Genomic DNA, 26,794 nt, shown 5'->3' with positions numbered 1-26,794 from the left:
AAGCTGATATATGTCCATGCACATTCGTTTTATCCCTAATAATCAAAGCACCTTCTGAATCATGGTATTACTGCAGCATATGTCTTCCTAGGAGAAACCATCAAGGTGCCATATTTTCACAGCATATCATTTGTAAATTGCTTGACAGTTATTTCTCCCATTATTATTTATCATGTTTTACTCCTCATAAAGTGGAAAAAAGGTTTATTTTCTGGTTAACAAGGTCTAATAAGAAGATGTCTCTTGATAAATTACAGGATATGAATCAGAGTATGTTGCACATTGTGAAACATTTTCCTGTAGTAAAAGTGCAACAAATAATAATTCTATCAGCTTTATTGGATATGGGCTGCTTTTAGAGTTTCTCAGACTCATACGTTAAATGGATTTCTTAGAGCACCCATCAAATCTATTACAGCTGTAAAACACACATCCCTAAGCATTCAGCACCTGCTTTTATATGAGAAAGTAAAGTTAAGACAGAAATACATTGTAAGAAGGCTATATCAAGCAGGGGAAATAACTGATACAGATAACTGGAAGAGTGAGGAAAAATGCTGTAGACTTGACGCAAGGATGTGTTTTATAATTGCAAACATCAGGAACAAAACCTTCCTTGGCAGAAAAAAGTCCACAGTAGTATCTACAGCTAAGTCACAAACGTGACTGTCCCTCTGCTTTTAACTAGAGTAAATGAGCAATAATAATGACAGTATTAGTAACAATAATAGCAACCATCATACTAGTACTAGGTCTCCTGAGTGGAAGACACTCTTGGAAACTGCTCAGAGACCTCTGCCTGGACTAACGAGTGAGTCTGCAGATCACCATGTACCATCCCTGTGTCTTCAGCTCTCCTTTGTCCTCTCTCCCCTGACAGTCCTGAGCAGCAAGTATAGTAACAGACTAAAGAAAACGCATCCAAATATCTGCCATAACAATTCCAGGCATTCCATGGCACATATCACACTTGGACAGCAATTCACCCTATTTGTAATAAGACAATGGAGGCTGGGAGGAAGCCTGTCTCTCAGCTTCTTCACAACTGGGAAAGGCCTCTTCAGAGGGTGGTTTAGCATTTTGTCTATTAAATATAGTAAAATATTAGGGTGAGCAGATCTATACCATAGGTATCTCTGGAGTCAAATTTGTGTGATCCCACTTTTTTACAAAACAGCTTATCTCAGAAAAGCATAATGACACAGAGATTGGTCCAAGATCTCTTCTGAAATCTGTGGTTATGGCCAAGGACCGGGCTAAAGCACTGACCTATAGCTATTTGTGCTGTTTAGTAGTTAGCATGCTTGCCTGGGAGTACTGATGCATGGGAAGTAGCAGTTCCCAGCATGATGTCCACAGGTGATTTGGAGGGAGGTAAAGCCGCAGGTTATTTCTGTTAGGCAGTATAGGCAAGGGGGTCCTTCTCTGGAGTACAGAGAAAGTTTAGCTATATAAATTTAGGATTAGAGAATTGTGTCCAGTCCATTTTATTTATGGGGATAGACTTAGACTGGGAAAGTAAAGTCTCTAAAAAAAAACCTTACCAAAAAGACAGTGTACATAAGTCAATAAATGGTCAACAGAGTTTGTTCCCTGATTCAGGGGCTGCCTGACATAGTCTCTGGATGTAGCTTTTGTGGTTATACATTAACAATAAAAAGTTTGACATTCTTGTAATTTGAAAGTTTTTGATAATAGGAAGACACTCCAGTACAAGCCATTTCGTGAAGTGATAGAATTATAGAATGGTTTGGGCTGGAAGGGACCTTAAAGATCATCTGGTTCCAGACCCCCTGTCATGGACAGGGACACCTTCCACTAGACCAGGTTGCTCAAAGCTCTGTCCAACCTGGCCTTGAAAACCTTCAGGGAGGAAGCATCCAAACATCTCCTGGCAACCTGTTCCAGTGCCTCACCACCCTCACAGGGAAGAATTTCTTCCTTATATCTTGTCTAAATCTATCTTCTTTCAGTTTAAAATGATTACCCCTCATTTTATCACTGCAACCCCTGATCAAGAGTCCCTCCCCATCTTTCCTGTAGCCCCTTTCAGTCCTGGGAGGCCGCTCTAAGGTCTTCCCAGAGCCTTCTCTTCTCCAGCTGAACACCCCCAACTCTCTCAGCCTGTCCTCACAGGGGAGGGCTCCAGCCCCCTGATTATCTTCATGGCCTTCTCTGGACCCGCTCAAGCAGGTCCGTCTCCTTCTGATGTTGAGGGCCCCAGAGCTGGACACAACACTGCAGGGGGCATCTCACAAGAGCTGAGCAGAGGGGGAGAACCATATCCCTCGACCTGTTAGAAAGTCCTCTCCACCCACTCGCTAATCAGCCTTAGAGAGAATGTGTTGACAAGTAGTTTAAAAAAACAAGTATTACTTTATTTGTTGTGAAAAAATGAATTAGTCTCTTATCTTCCAGATGTTTATCCATACCCATATAGTAGGGCACAGTTTGGGGAGGAGACTAAAGGTAGTAAAGCCCCAGTATCGGCACCAGGAGAAATCTGTATATTACATATTCTATAGAAAAAAGACCAAAAACCCCCACCCAACAATGTGTGATTTAATGCACCCAGCCTATTTAATGTGGGGTTCCAAGTCATTTTCTGATAGCAGATAGCTACTATTGCAGAGAAGTTGCTGGCCTTGGTGATGAAGGAGAGTCAATCACCACTGCTCTTTCTGTGCTGTTTTTATTTGTGCTTCAGAGACATATAGGGAATATGTCCAAGACCAGTCAAACCATGCAGCTCTCAGAGCCAACTCAGACATATCCACCAGCAAAACCCAAAGAACTCTGTGACAGTGCAGTGACTGAGCAAAAGAGATCTTGACCAGAGGCATCAGTTTATAGAATACATTCATAAATTAATTTAAAGCAAAAGGGAAGCAGGAGGGAGAATGTACAATGACGCAGGAGAGCTACTTTTCATTCTCAACCTCCTTTTAGACCTTTTCTGTGAGCTAAGCAAGACATTTTATCTCTTTGTATCTTTTTCTAGCTCACCCCTCTTTTCTTTGGTCTCTGTAGACTAAATCCACTGATGTCTAGGTTGTATTTTATTATGGAGTAAAAAATCTAGCTCAACACTGGCTGCAGTCTCTAGATACTGCTGTAATAAAAGATCTACCCATTTTCACATTGTGCTTTACTTTAGAATCAAGTTGTCTTCAGTACTACTATGTCCCTACTTTTCTGACTGTTAGAATAGCTTCTGTATCTCACTGTTATTGAACCAGAATGGATAAAAATAATATTATTTTTTCATTTCATAAAATGTATATCATCCCAGGAATGAGGCCTATAGAAAGCACATTACTAGGAGAGATTTTAAGAGCTCAATCTGTTTGCCTTATGAAATAGAAGGTTGAGAGGTGACTTGATTGCAGAGTTTAAATACCCTAGGGGGAATAGAGATGGGGGCAAAATCCACACTAATGTTTAGTGTAGCCAGCATTGAAACAAGCAACAATGGTTGTGAGCTAAATTCAATTACGGTTAAAACCCATTCGCATTTGAAAGGAGGCTCAGCATTATCAGCAGTGCTTGACCACTGCAGCATGCCACCACAGAAGCTTTCCTTCTCTTGTTTCTACCCTGACAAGGTTGGATCTTTTCCTTTGCAGATAATTTTTAACACAAGGTACTGAGACAAATGAGCTCTGTAGCTATGTTACTCTGGAGGAGGTCTGATTAGTTAATTATACCTTAAAGTCTATAAATATTATATATTACATCTATATATTATGTACATTTGAGACTGAGGTAATGAGAAAAATACTGAGTATTATAGGTCTGCTGGCACCTCTATTTCATAATCTTTGAATAGAGGCACTCATAATAAATAAATAGGTGCAGTCTGAGGCTTAATGAGTCCAAAACTGTGCAGTGTAGCAGTGAAAAGAGCTCCTTATTGGTATCATTATTGGTATTGCTACAAGCACAGTCCTAGAGGCCAAAATTCATGACATTTTCCTTTGTGGGACAGAAGCTTTTGCTTTGAGGGAGATATGTGCAAGTCTTAGAAAACAGATCTACGGACTGTGAAGGAACTTATTCTGATTAGTAATATAAAATGGGTGATTGCGTATTTCTTTCAGTGACAAAGCAGCACCCTGCTTTATATAAGGACAATAGTTCATAAAACACCTTTTGATGACTGCTTTATCTGATAACCACAATTATTTACAATGGGAAATGGAGGGCGACATGTTGCTTAGTTAAGAGAACTCTCCGCATGCAGAGATGATCTACGTTACCTCTAAAATAGCCTACTTTTTTTTCTCGTTTTGTGCTCCATGCCTCTAAATATCTGAAAAGATAAGAGGAGGGGGAATAGGCAAGTGAAAACACTCTTCTGCAGAATGCATCACAAAGACAGCACAAAATAAAAAGAAAATATAGTAAAGATTAAATCTTTTCTGATAAATGACTTAATATTGCTACTTAATTGCCTCTATAATTTTATTACTTTTTTTAAAAAATATGCATGGCACCAAATGGAACTGGCCAGATTCGAGTGAGTGTCTTTTCGACCTTTGTTTGGTTGATTAGGTTTTCTTTGGGTGACCGATGACTGTCATTGATTTTAAAGTGACTCTGATGATGATGTATGTGTGATATGTGGCTTGATTTTCAAAAGCGCTTCTTCTTGGTCTCTCTCTAAGTATTACAGGCCAGTAATACAATTGTAGTGAGAGTAAAGTTAAGTCACTGATGAGTAAATGAAAGAAAAATATCCATGTATGATAGATTTTTGGATCTTTTTTCAGGGAATATTTAGAAAGCATCTCTTATTTACAAAAGACTGTAGAAACTGACCTTTGAAAATTAAGACCAGTCAGCAGCTCTCAGTCATAAGAGAAACAATGGAGATACCCAAATTAGTCAATTTTGAAAGTATCAGCAAGACATGGACATGAAAGAAAAAGGAAGGTAACATGCTCAAAATGTATGATAAATTTTACTTCAGTAATGAGAAGGAACTGCAGTGATATGCTCACAGAGTTGAATTCACCTTGCATAAATTTGAATGAAACTACATTATTCAGACACCATGGTATTCTGCAGGATGGCTAGACTTGATAATTATTTTAACAACCTGCTACTTTCTAGCACAAAATTAAAGAAGTTATATTACTGAGACTATATTAGGCAGACTGGTCAGTCAGTACATTTATGAGTCTCTGAGCACAGTGGAAAAGCATCGTAGAGTGAGGAGTGCCAAAGAGATTATACTGCCTGGGTAATTATTTAAACATTTTTAAACTTATCTTTCAAAAGATATGAGTACATTTAGGCATCATGGAAGTACTGAAACTCACCGAAACATCTGTACTGGAGAGCAGTTTGGAGAAATACTGCACGAACATCCCAACACAGACCTTTGCCAGTACAACTCAGTCCTGACCTCATTATAATGCTGAGCTTAATTCCAGCAAAAACTGACCCAGTCTGCCAAATTCTGCAGCACATGGTTTCATTGTACAGACTCAGACAAGATGCCAAGCTTATTCCTGTATGTGACCCATGTGAAACAAGGTTTAAATGAATAGAAAATACTCCAAGAGCCCCCTTAGTACGTGGTAGGGTGGATAGACTATCCACCCCATAGGCTAAATAAAAAAAAATGAGTAATCTGTTAACTCTACGGGTAAACAGGTATGACATTAAACTGTGCTTTAGCGTGGTGGTTACAATTGCAGCTAGAATATTCAATTTAATACAATTTATTAAATAAATCCTTACTTTAAGGATGATAGTATAGATTAAAAATTATTTAATTTTCTTCTATATATTCCTTGTTTTCCAAATATGCTTTGGATATTTATCATTGGATTTGATGGATATTATAAAATTATATCATATAACAGGTAGATATAAAACTTAAGTCATTATCTGCAGAGTGCTTTGAACTTGAAAGGAGATATGCTATATAGCATATTCTATGTGGTATATGAAAGTATTACAGAAGAAGAAAGTTAGAAATTTGCTCACAAATTCTTGTCTCTTCAAGGACAGGTTATGCATATTTAAATATACCTTTTTTAAAAAAACTTCATCACTTAATTGAAAAATAGAAAATACACACCATTTATATGTCTTATGTCTCAGAAAAACCAAATATACCCAAATAAAGGCCCAAATAGTGTTGATACTGTGACAAAACATAGACAAATAATACCTTTAAATGACTTAATAATTGTTGGATTTATCTGTTAGTTTCTTCTGCCATTTTTTTATTTCATTTTTTGTATAATGGAATTCAGTACACTCTCTTGAGAATGACATTACAACTGTGTTGCCAGAGGCAAACAAACAAGGTACAGATGCTAAAGGGAGATAAAAAACCATAAATGCCAATATTTTAGTGATGTTAAAAAAAAAAAAAAAAATGTCAGGACAGGAGCTGTGCTCAGTGCTTTTTTCTGTGCTAAATGTGTAGTTCTCCCATATATGGGACAGTTAGAGTTTTAAATACATAGATGTTATTTCCATGGGTTTTAGTGTTGGGGAATGTGACAAAGTAGTTTCTGACAGATTGCCCTGAGCTTATATCTGATCTTTCCAGCTGATGCCTCTATGGTTCACTGAGAGGAGATCAGAAGGCCTGAGGTTGGCAGGTGGCAATGCAAAGCACACGAACTAAAGGGTTGTCTTTCACAGTTGTTTTTTTCTTTTTTCTTTCCCCCTCCTCCCCCCCCAGCTTATCACTGGCTTCCAACAGTTTGGCCTGTACAAATCCCCATCTGCTCCATCCCCGTCTCCAAAAAATGGCACTTAGAAGCAAGCTCGTGCAGTTAATTCATATAGAGGCCTCGAGGCACTGGATTATTGGAATTAAAACTGCGCCACTGACCAGCGTGGGTCGCGAACCAGGGCCACCGTTGTGCTAGGGGCCGTGCAAAGGGCTATTCACAGGTTGGGGTGTCTGGAGCAGGACAGCTTCTGGCTCCTTGCCATGGAGCATTTAGTGTCTGTCAACTCAGCATTTTCACATGGAAAACGATGGCATTAGTCTATTTTTGTCCAAAGTAGCTGGGAAATCATAATCATACATTAATAAAAATAGGGAGAATCATCCAACGTTTCATAAATCAGCCTTCACTCCACTATGTTCTGTATAAACATAACAGATGGGTTAGTTGAGATGGGCCAACAGAGATGGGTGATTTACTGGCAAAAAACTTATGACAGCTGGATTGTACACATATACAACCGCACACATTCTTAAATTTAAGTGATATTTTAAAAAGGCACAGTTTGGTTCTGACCTCACTAGTTAAAACCGGATCAACCCCCTAAGAATATTAGGTATTACCCTTCAATTTGCTGATCTTTAACATTTTCATTAATGACCTAGGCATAAAAATGCATAAGTGTACTGACACAATTTGCTGATAACACGAAGTGGGACGATTTTCTATATAGAAGAGACAGGATTATTGTAGAGGAAAAGCTGTGTGACCCAGAGGAGTTATAGAAGTGGAATTAAATGTAATTGCAAAAAGTACAAGGCCATGCCCTTAAGGACTAATAGCGAGAGTGTTTGCTATAACGCATCAGCTGGAAGGTAGGAGAGAAAGTCTTGGATATATCAGCGACTTAGAGGATGATTATAAACCAGAAACGTCATGCAATTGTGCATAAAATAAATGTCACTTCATGAGGTGTTGGGAGTGATATGCTTATCAGTGGCATGGAAACATCAAAGGTATTATAGAAGCTATAAGTGAAATCTCAGTTAAGATTAGCTGTAGCTGCTTTGCTTGTGGACAATGATGGAAAATTCAAATTGGTGCAGACAATATGTGTCAGGTTGTTCCTATCAGGAAATTAAAGACAGCTTAATTTCTTTAGCCTAGGTAAATGAAAGTAGAGAGATGATAAAAATACAGTGCATATGTTGATAAGAGGTGAAAAGACATAAAGAATTGTGAAGAAAACCCATTTTAAATGAAATAAAATGATGGGAAAACATCTAAGGGGTATTAAGTGTCAAGGAACAACTTCTGCCTAGAAGTTGGGTGATGGTTACTGACCATCTCATGACAGTACAGAGGCTCCAGGACAGCTGTTCAGTGGTAATGAAATGGGGCACAAGCTTCTATTGTCTTCTCTTCTGTTTTTGAATGGAGTATATAGTGTCATTGACAGAAACATTGAAAGACTGAAATAATGACAAGGAGCTCTTAAAAGACGATGCCATTCTTCTGAGCATCCTTCACAGGTGCTACAGTACCTATTTCTCTAGTGTATGGATAATTGCATTTCATTAAACTAAAACCAGAGCAATTGTCTCTAATCAACTTTAAGTTTGCAGCTTCTGATTTAGACCTGAAAAACAGATTACATAGTTTAGTTTTTCTATGTTTTTTTTTTTTTTCCAGTTATATCAGTTGATTTGACAGATAAAATACTGCATCTCCATTGCTTTCTGGTCTGTATCAATGAGTGTTAAAATAGCATTCTAAATATAGCTATTCATATACTCATGGCCACCAGTCCTAGCAAGATTACCTTCGAAAGGTTTCCCTTCAATAATTATTCTTTATTCTTTATTTATTTTGTTCTTTGTTTAGTGTTCTAATTTTTGGGGGGCTTTCAGACAAACTTCTATAACATCTGAAAATGTTGCTCTAGAACTATTAAGTTACAAACTTAACAAAGAGGAAGAAAAAGGTAACAAGAGATGACATATTTGGCATATTTCACTTGAATCCTTTAATTTGACATCAAAAATAACTATGTATTCTGGAGTGTTAATGTTTTACCTGAGACTATGTGCTGCTCCAACTCTAACCTTTCCAGCCCATCCATTTGCTTATATGTGAGCCAGGTACACTTAGGCAAGTGAAATACCACTAAGATACATCTCATGGTCTCCTGTCAGCAGGGCACTCAGGATGCTGACACCTAGCTCAGCAAACTTTTGTTTTAGTTGTACCCAAGAAAGTTGAAAGGACAGAGATCCTTGCTCAAGACAAGAGAACTATTACAACTGACAGGCAGAGTTAAATATACATATTTTCTGTGAGTAACCTTATTGATTTCACAGGACTACATGATTTACAACCACACAGAACACTAGTAACAGAAAAGAAAGTGAGTCAACATCAGACATTTAATCCGTAGAAGACCAAAGAAATTGAAAACTGTTAAATCCTATTGCGGATGTGCTGTAGTTTAATTTTCATTTAAGCTATTTACTCATCCCATAGATACGGCTTTTCTGCAGTCTGCAATGTGCTCCACCATCAGATTATGGAGTGCAAAGTTCAGCACATGTTCAAAAATGAAAGCAGTATTGAATAGCAGATATAGATCAAACCAGTTCATCTTTCACTAAAGACATCAGAGAAAAGTATCCATTGCCATAAATGTCAAATCTACATAGGAAAGCAACAGCAAACCACTTTCTTCATGGGTGGTTTGCTTTTTATTTTGTGTACTAAGGTATACCACCTGTTCAGAGATGGATGACTGCTTGTTACCAGACTGTTTCTTTAGGGCCTGTACCAAGATGTAATAGGAATTTTTCCATTTACTTCAGTAATTTTGCTTTATTTGCTCAATGATCTTGCCCATATGGCATGGGAATTGAGTACTTCTACTCTCTTTTTTCATTGTCTCAGGCTGTGAGGCTGTATTCTGCCCTTCTTGATAATCTGTGGTCTACTTTAGCTTTACAATTTTTTTCAACAAATTACTAGTAAGAAAAAGAAAAAGGATCAGAAGCATTTAACTAAGCTTTTAAAACATGAAAAGGGGTTAGAAAAACAAAGGCAAAACCAAAAAGAGACATCTAGCAGGTAGAGAAATTCAAGTTGTGACCCAAAATCTTTAATTATCAAAAACTTCCACCTGTCTTTAGTTACATGGGACAGGGTTATTTCTTGTTATGTTTATCTGAACTCAGCAGTTACATTTGTCTGTAACATTCTTTGAGCAGCCTTGAAAGAAGCTTCAGTGAGGCTGAAGTGACAGGGGGGTCAGCTGGTGAGTGTACACTCAGGTTCCTCGATAGGACTGTACAGCCTGTGCTGATGTCTGTATTTTTATCAATACCTGAGCTAAGTCATCTAAAGCTAAAACAATTATGTCCATAAATTTTTTCAATCTAAGTTGCCTTAAAAGAAATGGATGATTCATTTATAAAGCGAATCCTCCCAAAAAACAACATCCAGGCACATGAAGGATAAGAAAGTACCTGGGAACAGCTAGCATGGGTTTACCAAGAGCAAATCATGCCTGACAAGCTGACTGAATGTTCATCAGATGAGTGACTCTGTGGATGAGAGAAGCGGATTATGTTTACCTTAAATCTAACAAAATCTTTAACTCAGTCTCTCATAGTGTCCTTTTAGCCAAACAAGTGAGATATGGTTTGGATAGTTAGACTATAAAGTGGATGGGAATCAACTGGACTGCCAAGTTCAAAGGGATATGACGAGCAGTACAAAGTCCAGCTAAGAACAAATTACTAGTAGCTTTCCTCAGAGGTCAATTGCAAGACAGTATTTTGAATATCTTTACTAACTGCTGAATGCTGGGACAGAAGGTGTCTTCATGAGCGGCACCTAACTGACTGATGTGGTTGATAGGCAAGTAGGGTATATACATAGAGGGGACATTGCTAGACTAGAGAAATGTTCTGACAGGAGCTGCATGAAGTTCAGCAGAAACATACTGAGCCTGCATCTGGGATGGACAACATCATGCAGCAGTACGACCTGGGCACCACTGGAAAGAAAACAGCTTTGTTGAAAAGGACATGAAAGTCATGGTGGCTGAGCTGACCATGAGCCCTTACAGTGAAGGTGACCAGGTGCCTCCTGGATTGTATTAGTAAAAATGTAGCCAGCAGGTCCAAGGAAGTGATCCTTAGACCTTTATTTGACCCTTGTGGGAATGGATCTGGAATATGCTGTCTGTTTTGGGCTTCACAGTGCAAGAAATAACTTGATGTACTGGAGTGAGTTCAGCAGAAATCCCCAAGATGGTCTTGGGGATAGAGCACAAAAAGTAACAGGAGAGGTTGAGAGATCTGAGCTTGTGGATTTGTCTGATGAATCAAAGGGAATAATTTTGCTGACTTCAGCCACCTAATAGCTGACAGAGTGAAGACAAAACCAGATTATTCTTGGAGGTGCACAGTGAAAGGAGAAGAAATGAAAAAAGGTTTACAGCACAATAAAATCTAATTAATTATGAGGAGTTTTTTCCACCATGAGAGTGGTTAAACAGTGGAACAAGTGCCCAGAGAGGCTGTGAGATTTCCTTCTTTAGAGGTATCAAAACTTGATTGAATATGACATGAGTAATCTGATCTGAGTGAACCCACTATGAGCAGGAGTTTGGACTAGATAACCTACAAAGAACTCTTCCATCCTAAACCATATTATGATTCTCTGATTTCTATACATACTTTAGCAGAATATATTTAATTCCAGCTTGAAAAATTTGTGTCAGCCATAGCAACTGCCTTTTCTCTCTGAAATGGGATCTACATCTCTTTTTCTCACACATTTTTCTCAAAGATATCATGCCTATCCTCTTATTAATATTCCTTCCGTCGAGTACAACAAAACTTTACCACAGGCAGTTGTCATTTTCTAAACCATTTAATAACACTCATTTTATTTCTAAGGGTAAAAAAAATAATGGGGTGATAACATGTCCTGAATTGCTAGTGACAGTAACTGTTAAGGCTTCAAGCACTTACTGGTTTTCATCAGCTGTTTCTTTTAGTACGAGCAATTTTATTCCTCCAAACCTAGGCTTATTTATGTATTTAAGAAGAAAAAAACAGCCATTAGGAAATTGTGAGCAAGCTTCCTGAGAGAAATCAAATGGCTTATTGTCTGTCTTTGTCATTGTTATACCTGTGTGGCTGGGTACAGATGTTACATTTCCCCTCTGTAGTCTGAACCATGATGCATCCAGGCATGCACGGCAATCTGCACCAGTTACAGTTTTACCTACCAGCCACAGTGATTACCAGTGATAAAATGCTGTGAATATTTCATTGGCCAGATTAGGCTACTCCTGAGAAACTGTAACTTTCTTCCCACCAGCCCTTAATACTCTGTGTTTTAAGGTATTGTTTATTTCCCACATAGTATTATTTATTTATTTATCATAACTTATGTGTTATCTATTTCCTGTCCTTCATTTTCTTTTCTGTCTGGGAAGATGCAGAAGCAGCAGTTCACCTGCCTGCTCGTATTCCAGGTTACAACCCACTATTTTTCGTCTACAAATTTCTGGAAAAACTTAAGAAAGGACAGAAGGGCAACCTGGTTTCTGGCATCTACACTACACACGCTGTCTTTTCTCCTTTTCAGTGCTGTTTCCAGAGCCCAGCCAGACTGCAGGTTTGAACTAGTTAGCTGGCTGAAACACTGGAAGTAAATAAATGTCAGAAACCAGCTCTAATCTGCAGAGAAGCTGATGCTGAAAGCCTTCTGGTACTGAAGTGACTCTTTAGAGCAGTGTTTTGACAGCACCCAGCTCCAAGTTTTGCTGCAAGGTCAACCTTTTCTGTCAGGTGTATTGGAGACACTTGATCTGATCCCAGCAGCATTTGGTGTGTGTAGATGCACATTCGCACATGCTGCTAGGTAAACTGAGCTACAGCACTATCAGTGGTGGACTGAAAAGTCTATTATCTGGATAAGAATATGAGTTTTTCAGCTGTAATCATGATTTGGGCTCCCAGGGTGTGTTAATACAGCATCTTTTACACATCAAAATACTGTCTGCATAATTGCATGGATACATCATGGATAGAGGAGGTTAAGCAGATGCTTCTAGCAAGGAGTTTCCAACATTCTGTTTGTTAAAATTCTGTTTTCTCATTCTACCCCTGAGCTAGCATAATAAAGATATAATTTGTCTTCCTTCCCTCCACCATCCTTCCACCTTCACTCTTCTGCTTATCTCTCCTTCTCTCTTCACTATATCTTTTCCTTTGTGACAACAAACAAGAACTATCATCGCAGTCGACTTGTTTGGTTTCAGTCAAAAATTAAGATTCTAGAAAAAAACCCTACTGATTAATCCTCAAGCATCATCATTGCTTAAGTTTCTGATGGTAAAGTATCCAAGATGCCTTGGGCATATATACAAGAATGTTTGGGGCTATATTCAACAAAGTTAAGGTTCTGCCAGCTGTTAGCTGTTACTTTGCTTGCTTTAAGGTGCTCAGTCTTCTGAGTAAAAATCAAAGCCCACAGGCAGCAAATACAGAAGGGTTATCCAAAGAAACGTCTTGCTGAATGGGGAGCTTGCCAACAGGACAAGCTAACCACAGATGTACTAACAAGTTACCACGGAAACTATCTGAGTGAAAGTTAGCCTGCAGCAAAAGTGAGGCAATTTGAGTGAGGTTAGAAGGCAATAAGAGAGCTTGTTATGTCTAATTAGCTAAATGCATTCTTACAGCTCTTCTTACCCACTGGCCATTTAAGATTTTTAATTTTTCTCCCTCAGCGCACTCATTTCTCATTGCTATCCCCTTCATATGCAGTTCTTCAGACTCAATATTTTATTATGCATTGTCCGTGATGGTGGATCACATCACATGATGGAGCTAAGTGGATGTTCCTTATGCAGCTGTCATTCGCATTTTAAGCTTCTTATGTCACAAACCTCTCCCAATGTTCCTGTGACCAAGAAGAGACCCTTTGCTCATCCATGAGCTCTCCTTTCACCACATTAGAAAGGAGCTGATAAGGAAGTCTTCAGTGAAGATCTCATGAATTTTTTCAGTCAATTCATATTCTGCAAAAGTGTAATATTTTGCTTGAACTAATATTGACATGGGGAAGATCAATGTCATTAGTTTAATAAAGATACTGTGCAAGTATTTCCCATAAAGAGATTGTTTGACAAACCTTTCCAATCAACTTCAAAATTACTAAACACTCAAAATTAATTACATGTTCCAGGAAAAAAAAAACAGCTCACCACTCCCATTTTCTGATATAACATCCCCCTCACATTGGATCAATTAACTTTTTCTTTGAAAAGCAACTGAAGTAATAGGTGGAAAGGTGAAACATTGTCCTGTAAATTGCGCACAAGGCACTTTGAAATCTCATACATATCAACACTTGCTTCAACAGACAATTTCTGAAAAAAAAAAAAAAAAAAAATTCCATTGCAGTCCAAATCTCTATAAATCCATTATAAATTCCTCCTCTGCCTCCCTTCTGTCAGATACCCAGTTCAGCAGCCAAGACAGAATCCCTGAATCTCAGCAGATGACAATTGCGTGGAGATGAAGGGACAGGGAGAGATCTGTTGCAATTTTATTTTCACTGCCAGGAACTTATCATGGTGTTCTCTGTCTGCCTGCAAACTGCATCTGGGAGTATGTTTAGATGTGAAAACAATACACCAGAATATATGTGTATTGCACTCCACGTAGAGTGAAGCAATATGTGGTGTCAGGACACACAACACTATTTACTATATTTGGAACTGGTATTTTTTATGACCTTTTTATTCCAGTGTTGGAAACTGATATTCAGCTTAAGCACAAAGGGAACTTTCAGAGCTTAATTCCAGTAGTCTGTTCAGATGTCTAAAAATGACACATTTAACTGAACACAAGCTTTGGATACTTTGGCTGGAAAGATTATTTCAGTTTTGCAAATCACCAATATTTTTGTTTAGTTGTGTAGGGCTTTTTACTTCATTTACCATTCTTCTTTGTGACTATATATACAAACACACACAAATAAATATAAAACTCTTTCTACTTCTTCCTTGTCTTCTATTTAGTTGTCAAAATTTCCTTGTGATCTCCTTCAAATTTCTTGTATCACGTTTCCCAGTCTTCAGCAGACAATGGTGGAAAATAATACACTGAAAGCAGTGTCCTGCTCTGCTCTCCTCACTGACTCCTGCTCTGTTTTCTTATCTTCTCATGTCAGTGAAGTGATTGCAGGACAAAATATTGCTGTTAGAGGCTGTGTTACTCCCATCTTCAAAGTAATATAATGACAGAGAGATTTGCATAGGTTATGAGGTATTAAGTAGATTTACTCACTACCCAGTCTGCTTAGTGCCTGAGTCCTAATGAAGAACTGAATTCATGTGACTAGTGGAATTTTAATGTCTAACAAATAAGTGAAAATAGCTTACACCAGCATAAAGATAGATAAAAGATATGGGGGCTGGTTGTACTGGACTGATAGTTAACTTGTGCTTACAGAGCAATAGAAATCACTTGCTGTGTTAAAATACTACTATTAATGCTTTATTTGCTTAAAAAAAGTCTAAAATGTGCAGTTTTAACTTCTTTTACATGTAAATTTTTAATAAACGTCTATTGTTAACAGATGATAATTGATTTTATTGTTGCTTACAAAAAATTGAAAATATTTTCCTTTCTTGTAAACTTAAAACTACAATTCCTAAATTTTTTCCCTACAAAAACCTGGTCCCCTCTTGTGGATGTTCCAAGCTGAACTGATGTAGAAATGTCTGCTTTTTGTAACCATCTTATGGCCATCTATGTCTTCAGCTGAGTGTTGCAATCAAAGTACCTTTAAAGATGATGGACAATTTAGAAAATTGTCAGATCTCTGAAAAATGCTTTGAGCAATTGACCCGTACTTGTTCATCTTGAAGATTGATGCTAAAAATTTAACACTTCCACATTCTCTTCAAATTAGACCCAGAGCTATTGCTGACTGATGCAAGATCATGTGTGGCTTTGAGTATCCAATTCAGTCAGATCCTGAGGCTATGTCTCTAGAAACATTTCCTGGTATAAAGATGCTTTAACCCACTCATCAGTCTTACTTTTGACAAGATGAAGTCAAAAGAGTATGGTCTGTAGTAGAGAACAACTTCAGTCTAACCTGCAGACAGCACCCTGATTCCATAGTGATTTTTACATGAAATTAGATGTTGATTTAATTATTTAGCATTACATCTGTGAAATAATGAAGTAACATTATCACAAGTTGGAAGCAATAGACCTAGGACCCTCATGTGTTTTGCTTGCTTTGCAATTAGACAACTGCATGGACAATGTTTCTCTTTATTGAAAACATTTGCCCAAAGCAGGAATGAAATTATCTGAAGTCATAGCTCCTGTGTTGCAGGGATACTGTAGATCCAAAGTGTGGAAAAAATAGATCCAAAAGGGAAAGAAAGACTAGACAGAAATGGGTGCTGGGCAATAATCTCTATCACAAAAGATGCTAAAAAACTCCAGGAATTATTCAAATGTGCATTAGCATTGGATCTAGATTTTTTTTCATATGAAAAAGCGTAAGACAGATGTATTTAAAGAAATAAGTAGTAATAACTTAGAGTTTTCATAGAAGAGTGTAGCAATGACCATAGCAGTTCAGAGGAAATGTCAGTCTCATCTAACAGCGGTCACTAGTGAAGAGCAGGAGAGTTTGGTGATGTTTCATCTGATTACTTTCCCAGCCTCCAATTCGCAGTTCCCTTGCATCTAATGAGGGTATGATTCTTCCTAGCTCAGAACACAGAGTTTAAGCTGTGTTTCATGTCCCACCTTCGTGACTAACCAGGCCAGAAATACATAATTTGGGATAGATGAATCTCTCTGGTTTTGTCAAGAAATTTAATTTTTCTCAAAACTATTATACAGTTTTCCTTTAAAAAATGAGCAAATTACTTTTACAGTCCCACACTCTCCATCCTCCATCCCCTAAAAATAAGACACAAAGCTCATCACAGAAGCTCCAGAGAATCCTATCATTTTCCACATGGCAAAAACCTCATTTTCCTTCCTGTTCAAATACAAAAGCCAGGTTATGAGGGGAAGGGAAAGAGTATCTGAGCCTCTGTAATTCAAGTGCCTTCAGAGGCTGGAACAGCTGAGGATGTGAGATATGTAGTGCTGTTCCATGTGCTATTTCCATACCATCCAGTCTGTCAGGGCAAAAGTTCACACAGCAAGACCACATCTTCTCCTTGGTCCAGTCTGTTAATCCTGTCCACAACCATTCACACTAAACCCCATTCTGATCACCAGTAATTCTTAAGTGTGAAACCAGTAAAAAGCATCACAGAGTGGCAAGGCAAGAAGGAAAACATGGAAAACTCTTACAAGACACGAGCTTTCATGTAAGTCTGGGGAAGGAGAAAGAGGAACAGAACTAATTGCAATTCCCTTACAATAATGATTAATTGTATGGCAGCTTTTATCTCATCTACCCTTGTAATCTAGAAAGCTAGCAAAGCTGAGCCTGCAGAATTGCCTGCCATGAAGTTAGAGTGAGGTTTGTTCAGCTAATTACTTCTGAAGACTTCCAAATGGATTTAAGAGTAATGGTGTTGACATGAAATTCTCCTCTCACGTATCTGCAGTGTTACTCATTTACTGCTCAGGCTGCTGAAAAGAGGTGTCTGCTTCTGCATAGACTGAGGAAAAAAATAAGGTGCACATGTGTGGTTGAATGACAAATGCTGGTTTGCATCAGCAGAAACTAGTTGTGAATTCTAGTGGAATCTTGGCCAAATCATATTGGTAACTGCAGTGTACACATTTGTAAATGTGATCTTAAATAAAGGTTAAACTGTTTACGGTTGTTGAAAGAAAAGTTTCAACATTACATTTTTAAAGAGCAATTAACCTTAGTTTATTTAAAATTCTGAAACAAAACAGAATGTTTATGTTGAGAGAGATGGAAACTGGAGATTTTAACACCAAGGATATTTGTTTTACTTTTGTATTTGCTGTACATTTGTTTAGACCTGAAACATAGTCATGTTGAATGTCTCACCACAGAGAGGAAACAATGGTTATTCAGAAAAGCCTAGTCTTCAACATTTCTTTCAGCCTGAATTGATTTCCACTTGATCTTGTTTTTTCCACTCCTTTCAGGGGTGTTATTGCTCAGTGGCAAGAATATGATAGGCAGTTTATAAATGTAAATATCTGAAGAAAGAGAAGAAGGGTAAAAGGGCTTGGAACAATTTTTTCTTCTTTATAAAAAATATTCCATGACAAATATTATGTGAACAAATAACAACAGTGCTGCTTGTCTTAAAAAGACAAAAAGATTGATTTTTCTGTTTTCTCTGGTTCTGCTCAGGTTTTCAACCTCAGCCACTGTTGTAATATCCAAGTATTTGAGCTTTGACCTGAACAATAGCATTTCACACTTGGAAAGTTCCTTATACCAGCCTGTAGAAAGTCTCTGCCACCATGCCTGTTGATACGACACTTGGCCAAGGAAATAATAAATAACTGTCAAAAATGACATAGGTATAATAGATCTGCTTTTGGGTTAGTGGATTGGGCTGCGTGTTTCTCAAAACAGGAATCAAATGCTTATGATGAAAGCCTTTGGCTCTGGTAAAGGCAGGTACCAATGTAGAAACATTCAGCTCAACCCTCTCCAGATACAATCCCATCTATCAAAATATAGAACCTGTCGCCATCCAGATTACTGGGTAGGTCCCTGATGCTTGTCAGTGCTGGGTGACCGAGGACCACCTAATTTCTTTCTGGTACTTTAGACATAGAATGATGAACTAAGACTAGTGAAAATTGGTCAGTCCTTGTTCATCATTAATGAGAAAACTCACAGGTCCTGTGCAGGAGTGCCTTCAGCATAAACTCAGTGGTTAGGGCTGGGATTAAAACTATTATCATTCGTGTCAGATAGGCAATACCCATTTTTTTTGCTTTTTGTTGTCCAGGATGGTATTCACCTTCTAGACCCATGAGATTACTTTCCTTTTTCTCTTGGCAAATTTTCTTATTAGAGACTGAGGAAATTGTGAATACCCTCACAGAAACACAGAATCATCTAGGTTGGAAAAGACCTTGAAGATCATCTAGTCCAACTGTTAACCTCACACTGACTGTTCTCAGCTCCACCAGATCCCTCAGTGCTGTGTCAACTCAACCCTTAAACCCCTCCAGGGATGGGGACTCCACCACTGCCCTGGGCAGCCCATTCCAACACCCAACAACACCTTCTGGACAGAAATACTTCCTAATAGCCAACCTGACCCTTCCCTGGCACAACTTGAGGCCATTTCCTCTTGTCCTGTCACATGTTACTTGGTTAAAGAGACTCATCCCCCCTCTCTGCAACCTCCTTTCAGGTAGTTGTAGAGGGCGATGAGGTCTCCCCTCAGCCTCCTCTTCTCCAGACTAAACAACCCCAGTTCCCTCAGCCGCTCCTCGTACGACATGTGCTCCAGACCCTGCATCAGCTTCGTTGCCCTTCTCTGGACACGCTCGAGTAATTCAATGTCCTTTTTGTAGTGAGGGGCCCAAAACTGAACACAGTCATCGAGGTGCGGCCTCACCAGTGCCGAGTACAGGGGCAAGATCACTTCCCTGTCCCTGCTGGTCACACTATTTTTGATGCAAGCCAGGATACCATTGGCCTTCTTGGCCACCTGGGCACACTGCTGGCTCCTGTTCAGCTGGCTGTCAATCCACACCCCCAGGTCCCTCTCTGACTGTCAGCTCTCCAGCCACTCCTCCCCAAGCCTGTAGCGCTGCTGGGGGTTGTTGTGTCCCAAGTGCAGCACCCGGCATTTGGCCTTATTGAAACTCCTCCAGTTGGCCTCAGCCCATCGCTCCAGCCTGTCCAGGTCTCTCTGCAGAGCCTCCCTACCCTCGACCACATCAACACTCCCACCCAACTTGGTGTCATCTGCAAACTTACTGAGGGTGCACTCGATCCCCTCATCTAAATCATCAATAAAGATGTTAAACAGGAGTGGCCCCAAAACCGAGCCCTGGGGGACACCACTCGTGACCGGCCACCAACCAGATTTAACTCCGTTCACCACCACTCTTTGGGCCTGGCCATTCAACCAGTTTTTTACCCATCGAAGCGTGTGCCCATCCAAGCCACGAGCAGCCAGTTTTGCCAGGAGAATGCTGTGGGAAATGGTGTCAAAGGCCTTACTGAAGTCAAGGTAAACAACATCCCCAGCCTTTCCCTCATCCATTAAACAGGTTGCCCTGTTGTAGAAGAAGATCAGATTTGTCAAGCAGGACCTGCCTTTCATAAACCCATGCTGACTGGGCATGATCATCTGGTTGTCCCACATGTCTTGTGTGATGGTACTCAGGATGACCTGCTCCAGCAGCTTCCTGGGCAATACCTTTGATCTCTTCAGCTTTTTCCTATGGCATATTATAGATTTGTACCTGTACCAAAAGTTTATTATGCTTGTTCTCATATGTTGAGGGAATGGACTGTGATGGGAAGGGACCTCAACATTTGTATGGATTATTCAGGATTGCCTGCCTGTCTCTAAACTGATATCCAGGTGCTAATAAACAACCTAACATCTGGTTCTTTCTTTCTGGAATGGGGCATTTTGGGAAACAGAAAAAATCCTCCAGAGATGAAGGGAAAGGACATGGATCTTTCCTAGACATCATTCAGAGTACTTGTGACTCTTCCTACTGATTTTATTGCTCACTGTGGTGCAAAGAAGGCTGTTCAAGATGCTGCTTCACTCTGTATGTTCTTAAACAGTTATCTTTTGTTTACAGCTCACATAAGTTATTGCCTGTCAAAAATACAGAGCTTGATCAAAAACCACTGGAATTCCTCCTATTAACCTCAGTGGGATTTAGGTGAGCACTCTGTTGAGAAACATGTGTCTCCTTCTGTCTCTGAGTCATCATTAAAATGACATGTCTTCATCAAAGAAAAATCACAGAATGAAGCTTTTGGATTTATAATTATCACCCTATTTCCCATTGCAAAATTAATGAGACTGCAAAATTAAGTCTGTAACAAAAATCTAGGAGAAACCTTGCAACCCTTACCACTCCACCTGCAGTTTCCAGACCCCTCCATGGCAACCTGGAGATCCCAATGACAGGGGGAAGCTGCAAAACCGTCTCAAGTAGACTATGCTGTTGAAGGGATGAGATGCACAAATGGAAATGCACTGCTTTCCTGCATGAAGACCACCACTAGTTTAGCCAAGGTGTTACTGTTGACTCTGCTAATACAATCTCTGTCAATGAAATCTACTTTGGGATGTTTCTGTTGCTGCCTTGACCAAAGGAGAGACAAAACTCAACATAAAATAGTCTGATCCTGATGGAGATTTTCCAGATAATGACAGTCCAAGGGCAGATGTAGACTATTGATCTGTTTAGTTTCTTTGCACTTCCCTTCTCAGATACAGATATTTTTATGTTCTGCCTGTGGGGACCAATGATTACCAGTGCCTCCCCACCCACCGCCCAGCCCAGGTGGCTTTGTGCTCTCTTTCTGGTTGTGCAGAAGCTGACCTTAGTGGGGAACTGACTGTCTTAAAGATGGCAGCTCATCCATCACGGCTTTCTCAGGCTGTCAGCATTGCATTTAATCTCACTTGTAATTTTCTGAGGGAGGTTTGCAAAAGCCACAAACAGAATTTTAATGTTATAAAATGTGGTTTGTAGCCAGTGAATACTTCTTGTCAGTATGAAGTTGTGCTGTGTTCCAGCTGCCCTGAACTGTCCAGAGATGAAAACTATGAAATTCAGTCTACAGTCCCATATGTTATCCACGGTCCACATGCTGTTGTAACCGGCATATCTTCCCTCTCAACACACACATGCCCAAAAGGGCACTCAGAACCACGCACTTTTCAAGGAAGATGTGAAATGACTGTTTTCCTGGGGGGTCACACATCATGTCCATGAGGCTTTATTGCCCATTTTATGGATTTATCCTGAGAGATCTTACTCTTTGTTTATACTGCAAGCTTCATGCCTTGCTTCTGGAAGTCCTGATTCAAACCCTTCCCAGATAATCACAATTTTTAAAGTTTGGATCAAACTCAGAAAATTTCTGCCAGCTTTTAAATTTTCATTTTGCATTATCTTAACTACATCATTCTTTCATTTCATTCCCTTCTTAAGGTTTACCAGCAAAGGAATGAGCTAAATTGGAATCAATATAACCAGAATTATACTCTGGGAAACAATGGCAGATTCAATCACGGAGGGTTACTCTAAAGTTGAGATATAAAGCTCTGCCTCCCAGATATATATTCAATAGAGTGACCTCGCTCTCTGACCTGTCTGTCCATGTCACACTGACAGATCATATCTTCCGCTGCTACACACCCGCGGAAGCTGCACTTTGTCAACAAGTCCCTGAGCTGTGCAGACCTGGGATGGATTTCTATGATAGTTTCTCTTCTAGCAATAAAATGGGAACAAGGTAAATCCCTGGAATTATGAGGGTGTCAGTGACCTCATCAAGGGCTTTATCCCTTGTTTCTCATTCCATAGATGTCTAGCCTCTTGACCAAATTATGAACAGAAAGAAAAATGTGTATTTTTCCTGTAGACATCTCTCTATATTTATGTTTTCTTCAGCAAACAGATTAATTAAATTACTATAGCTATATTTTCATTGTTGCTGGAAGCAGTAATGATAATTATGACAACATTAGATTTCAGAGAAACCTCTTTTCAGCCTTGAAGCTGAAAAGCTTCAGCTAAACGTCCTGACTTTGTTTGTGCCAGGTGTCCTTCTCATGCTGAATTAGTTCATTAAACTTCACCAAAGCAGTTAATCTGTTCCCGAGGGCAAGATTTAAGAAAAGTAGCAGGCTTTGAAATGAGCTATTGTCATTAATAACTTTAATGTTTTCTCTGTAATTTGACAGGAAACTGGAGTCCAAAATCAAACTTTTGCTGCTTTATATAGAAATCCAGCCAAATTTGGCCAAGTTACAAGCCTCCAGCCACATAGACACTGGGAGGAAGTTTTTCTGCACAATTTATTTCCCTTGAGTATTCTCCAGTTCTCACAGCTCTTAGCAGTCTTGTTTCATTAGAGAGCATAGCATGCCTTCCCTGCAGTTGTTCTTCCTTGCAGGTGGGAGAAAACATAGTTTTGATCCTAGAAAAGACAAAAAAAAAAAAAAAAAAAAAAGAGTGGAACAAAAGAGGAATTACATGGGCAAAGACTAGACAATCACAGAGCAAAAAGAAGACAATGCTTTATATTTGAGTATTGTTGTGCTTGCACCCTAATTATATTTACGACCTCACCATTCTTTAACATGAGGAAGGTTCAATTTATGTGTATTTTTTTTTTCTTTTTGGGTAATGAATGTATAATGTCTTTACTGAAACTGCAGCTCTGTGTAATCATTTGCTCAGAACTGCAGTCTCTTTAACAAAATAAAATAAAAACCCCCTTTCAGCTCAAACAATGCATAGCAAGGAAAAAAATGATTATAAACTCCAAAATAGACCAAAATACTCTTCTATCCAGACAATCAATTTCTCAATGGTGCCCAATAGACATATTGAATCACACATTTTGCTTACACAGCTGCCCAGAGAAAAACAAGGACCATATTGCTACCCATCTCCTTTTGCTAAAGGTTGGCAATTATAGCAGTTGGAAAGCGGTAACAATCTTTCATTGTGTCAGTGAGTATTGTTCAGGTTGGCATACAACCTTCCTGCTTATCCTTACAATATTCTTAATTAAATTAAGATTATACCTGTAACATAGAGGAATGATCCTACTAATGTTACAAACTGAAATGTAACTCAATGCAAAGGTGATGGGAAGGATTTCTGTGGTCTGTGTTATTCAGGTACATGCTCAGTGCAGATTTACCTCCAGGTTGGAGTGAACTGATTTTCAGTTTCATCCCAAATCCTGTTTCTCACTGTGCCCATCTTTACAGACAGATGCAAAAACATCCTTGTGGTAGGTATAAGAGAGTTTGTTTGTATCTTGAAACATGGTTTATTTTCCTAATAAATATGAATGACACATTGGGTGCATGAAGGTAGAAATAAAATTTAAAAAATCCCACACGATTAGTTTTGTGGTAGACAGTAACAATTGAGACTTTTCATAGCCTATTATGTAGCCTTTCACAAGACTGTCTCAAAGTACTTTTTTGCCTTTTTATCCAGATGGCTGGAAAGCTACTTGAATAAATCATGATATCCAAATACAAATAAAAACAAAGGCTGGAATTTCTGAACTAGAATTTGAATATAGAACATACATATCGTTCACACAGTTCATTCATTCAGTTTTATGTTCAAATACTGAAAAGAAAAGATACTTTATCAGCTGGAAAGCTAGCTTAATATTTAGAAGCTCATAGAGTTTTCTCCTTGTTTTGCTGCAGACTTGCTACATGTTACTGGATGAGCTCCCAAGTGCAAAAAGTACCTTAAGTGGTAGGCAGCAGTACTCCTTATGATAAGCATTTAAACTCTGTTTAAAACACACGTTAATCAGCATGCTGAGCACCCCTCCATTTAGCAGACTGGCAGGTCACATGTCAAGAGGTAGCCAATATGGAAATTTTAGGAGTAACATCCTTGTTTCAAAATTCAGGCAAATTAAAAAAAAAATCTGTCTTGGCTACATCTAGAGTCATGGTGATTCCTCCTTTTACAGTTCCTCAAAATACAAAGATGCGCTTCCTCCGTATTCTCTGAGAACAGTAAGTACATGAGGCCACTTAGGGAAGATGAGCTGAAAAACAAATAGATTTTGGATCTTCATACGGCTCAGGCATGAGCTAAGTGATAGGATTACAGGCCTGCCAAGACCAAAACACTTAAAGGCATGCTTAGAAATTAATGTGACTGAAAAATCTTAAGGTATGAAAACTGGTGTGCTTAAAGAGTCAAGTTGCCTCCACGGTTAGGTTAATGCTGAACAGAGATTTTCTAGCACCTTAATTCTGTGTAAGTCTTTCTGGACATCCATTCCAGTCTACTGAATAAAGATACCAGCACTATCAAACTACAGGATTACTGCACTAAAAGAGGAAATACATGGGGAAAAAAAAACAAAAACAAAAACAAAACAAAACAAAACAAAAATCAGAATCAGGGAAATAATGTACCTGAGCACATGAATATTGTTAGTATGCTCTATTCAAATCTCTCATGGATTCAATCTGATCCTTTCATTCTTGAATCTTCTCTGTCAGGTACTGTTAGAATATTTTCCTGTAAAATTAAAGGTCAGTGATTTGCAGTATCCAGAAAGTCAGACTACATATACTGTATTGTTCTTGTGTTGATTCATGCTCTGTGCATTAGACAATATTTATGGACTTTTTTTTCCCTGTAGGTTTCAACTGAAGAAGGAATGAGCTTAGCCAGAGAATACTCCTGCTCCTTTTTTGAGACTTCAGCTGCCCTCCGCTTCTACATTGATGATGTCTTTCATGGACTAGTGAGGGAAATCCGAAGGAAAGAAACCTCACTGCCTATGGTAGAGAAGAAGATGAAGAGGAAGGATAGTCTGTGGCGGAAACTGAAAGGATCCCTGAAGAAAAAAAAGGAAAGTACAACCTGATGGCAGTTCCCCATGAGCCACCCAGCAGGAGCTGACCACAACAACCTGTAACATTTCAAAAAGGCAGCATTGACACAGCATCTTCCAGACTATGTCCTGGAGTTCCTTCCCTTCAGCCCTCCTGCAGAAGTAGCTCCTTGAAGGCCCAATTCATGGTTGCCCTGTGGCTCCGCTGTATTATAAATAAATTCACTTAACATACCCTCTCATCTCTTCTCTGCAAATCTGAGTGGAGAAAATACTGTGGTTTTTTCACCTGTGGTCCCTGGTTGGTCTTCAAATGCCAGGAGTTAAGCCAGCACCCAAGGCAGAAATAATTTCCACCAGCTCTAGAACAAGGGATGCACTTATTGCTTCCTCTCTACATGCATGGATCATTTCACCATCCCAGGAATGAATAACACTGATTTAAATGAACATTTTGACTATTTAAGGACTTTGGGATTTGACCTTCAGCTTTGTATTCACATGTAGGTTTAGGGTTAGACTATGCTCAGCCCACACGCACATGTCTGTGTGTGAATATGTGTGTGTGAACCAGGCCCAAAGGGAATGCTGGGGCTCCTGATTTTGACCTTGTAGAGCCCTAACATCATCGTGTCCTTTCCATTTAGCCAGAAGGGTTAGCAAGCATAACACCAGCCGTCTGGAGGCTACAGGGTCACTGCTCTGTCTCCTCTGCTTATTGCTCATCAGGACTGACTAGCAGAGGTGCCGTGTCCTACAGACATGCAGTACATTAAAATCATAGAATTGGGTTGGAAAGGACCTTTAAAGGCCATCTAGTCCAACCTTCCTGCAATAAGCAAGAACATCTTCAACTAGATCAGGTTGCTCAGAGGCTTGTTCAACCTGACCTTGAACGTTTCCAGGTATGAAGCATCTATCACATCTCTGGACAATTTGTTCCAATGTTTCACCATTAGCCACACTCCTGCATACCACCAAGGAGTGCACAAAAACACTGTCTGTGTGATGCTTCCCAGAGCCCTCCCTAGAGCAGTGCAGCTCTGTCCCAGAACGTAACATCTGTGATGTAGCATTCAGCCCTTGACTTACTAGAGAGAATCAGGTCAGTCACCATCTTTTGCAGTCCTTGACCATCCAAGTGAATCATTTGATCGATCAGTTGGACAGGTCTTTTAAATACTCCTTTTTAAAGCTGGCATGAAGTTTAGAGTATAGTATCATTGACCTTTTTTTCCCAAACTTCTTTTATTATTGACTTTATTTACAATTAAAATATGCATACATTTTGTCAAAAATAAAGATTGTGATTTCCATGAAACCATACTAATAGTCAGTGTCTTTGTGTCTGTCCTGAAGTGATTGATATCATTAGAAAAATATGTATGTTTGTTAGTAAATGTTCATGTTTTCATTCTTCATCTTTGACAGTTTTTCAGGGTTTCAAATAATTATGTTTTGGATGATCTGGGGGACGGTTTATTTGTTTTGCTCTGCTA

The 26,794-nt window shown here is 39.0% G+C and overlaps 1 protein-coding gene across 1 annotated transcript in view; it reads left to right on the top strand.

Annotated features, from left to right (window-relative positions):
• Window positions 1-26,621, top strand: part of RIT2 (Ras like without CAAX 2) — a 180,536-nt gene extending 153,915 nt beyond the window's left edge. The window contains exon 5 of the mRNA XM_074812364.1: window positions 25,101-26,621. Coding sequence (XP_074668465.1) covers window positions 25,101-25,328 — 228 coding nt within the window. The 3' untranslated portion in view covers window positions 25,329-26,621. The remainder of the gene's footprint in view (window positions 1-25,100) is intronic.
• Window positions 26,622-26,794: the final 173 nt, after the last annotated feature.

The sequence above is a fragment of the Strix aluco genome, chromosome Z, assembly GCF_031877795.1.
Source record: "Strix aluco isolate bStrAlu1 chromosome Z, bStrAlu1.hap1, whole genome shotgun sequence".
Taxonomy (NCBI): Eukaryota; Metazoa; Chordata; class Aves; order Strigiformes; family Strigidae; genus Strix; species Strix aluco.
Note: the sequence above shows the minus strand (reverse complement) of the source record. Positions and strands in the feature narration are given on the sequence as shown.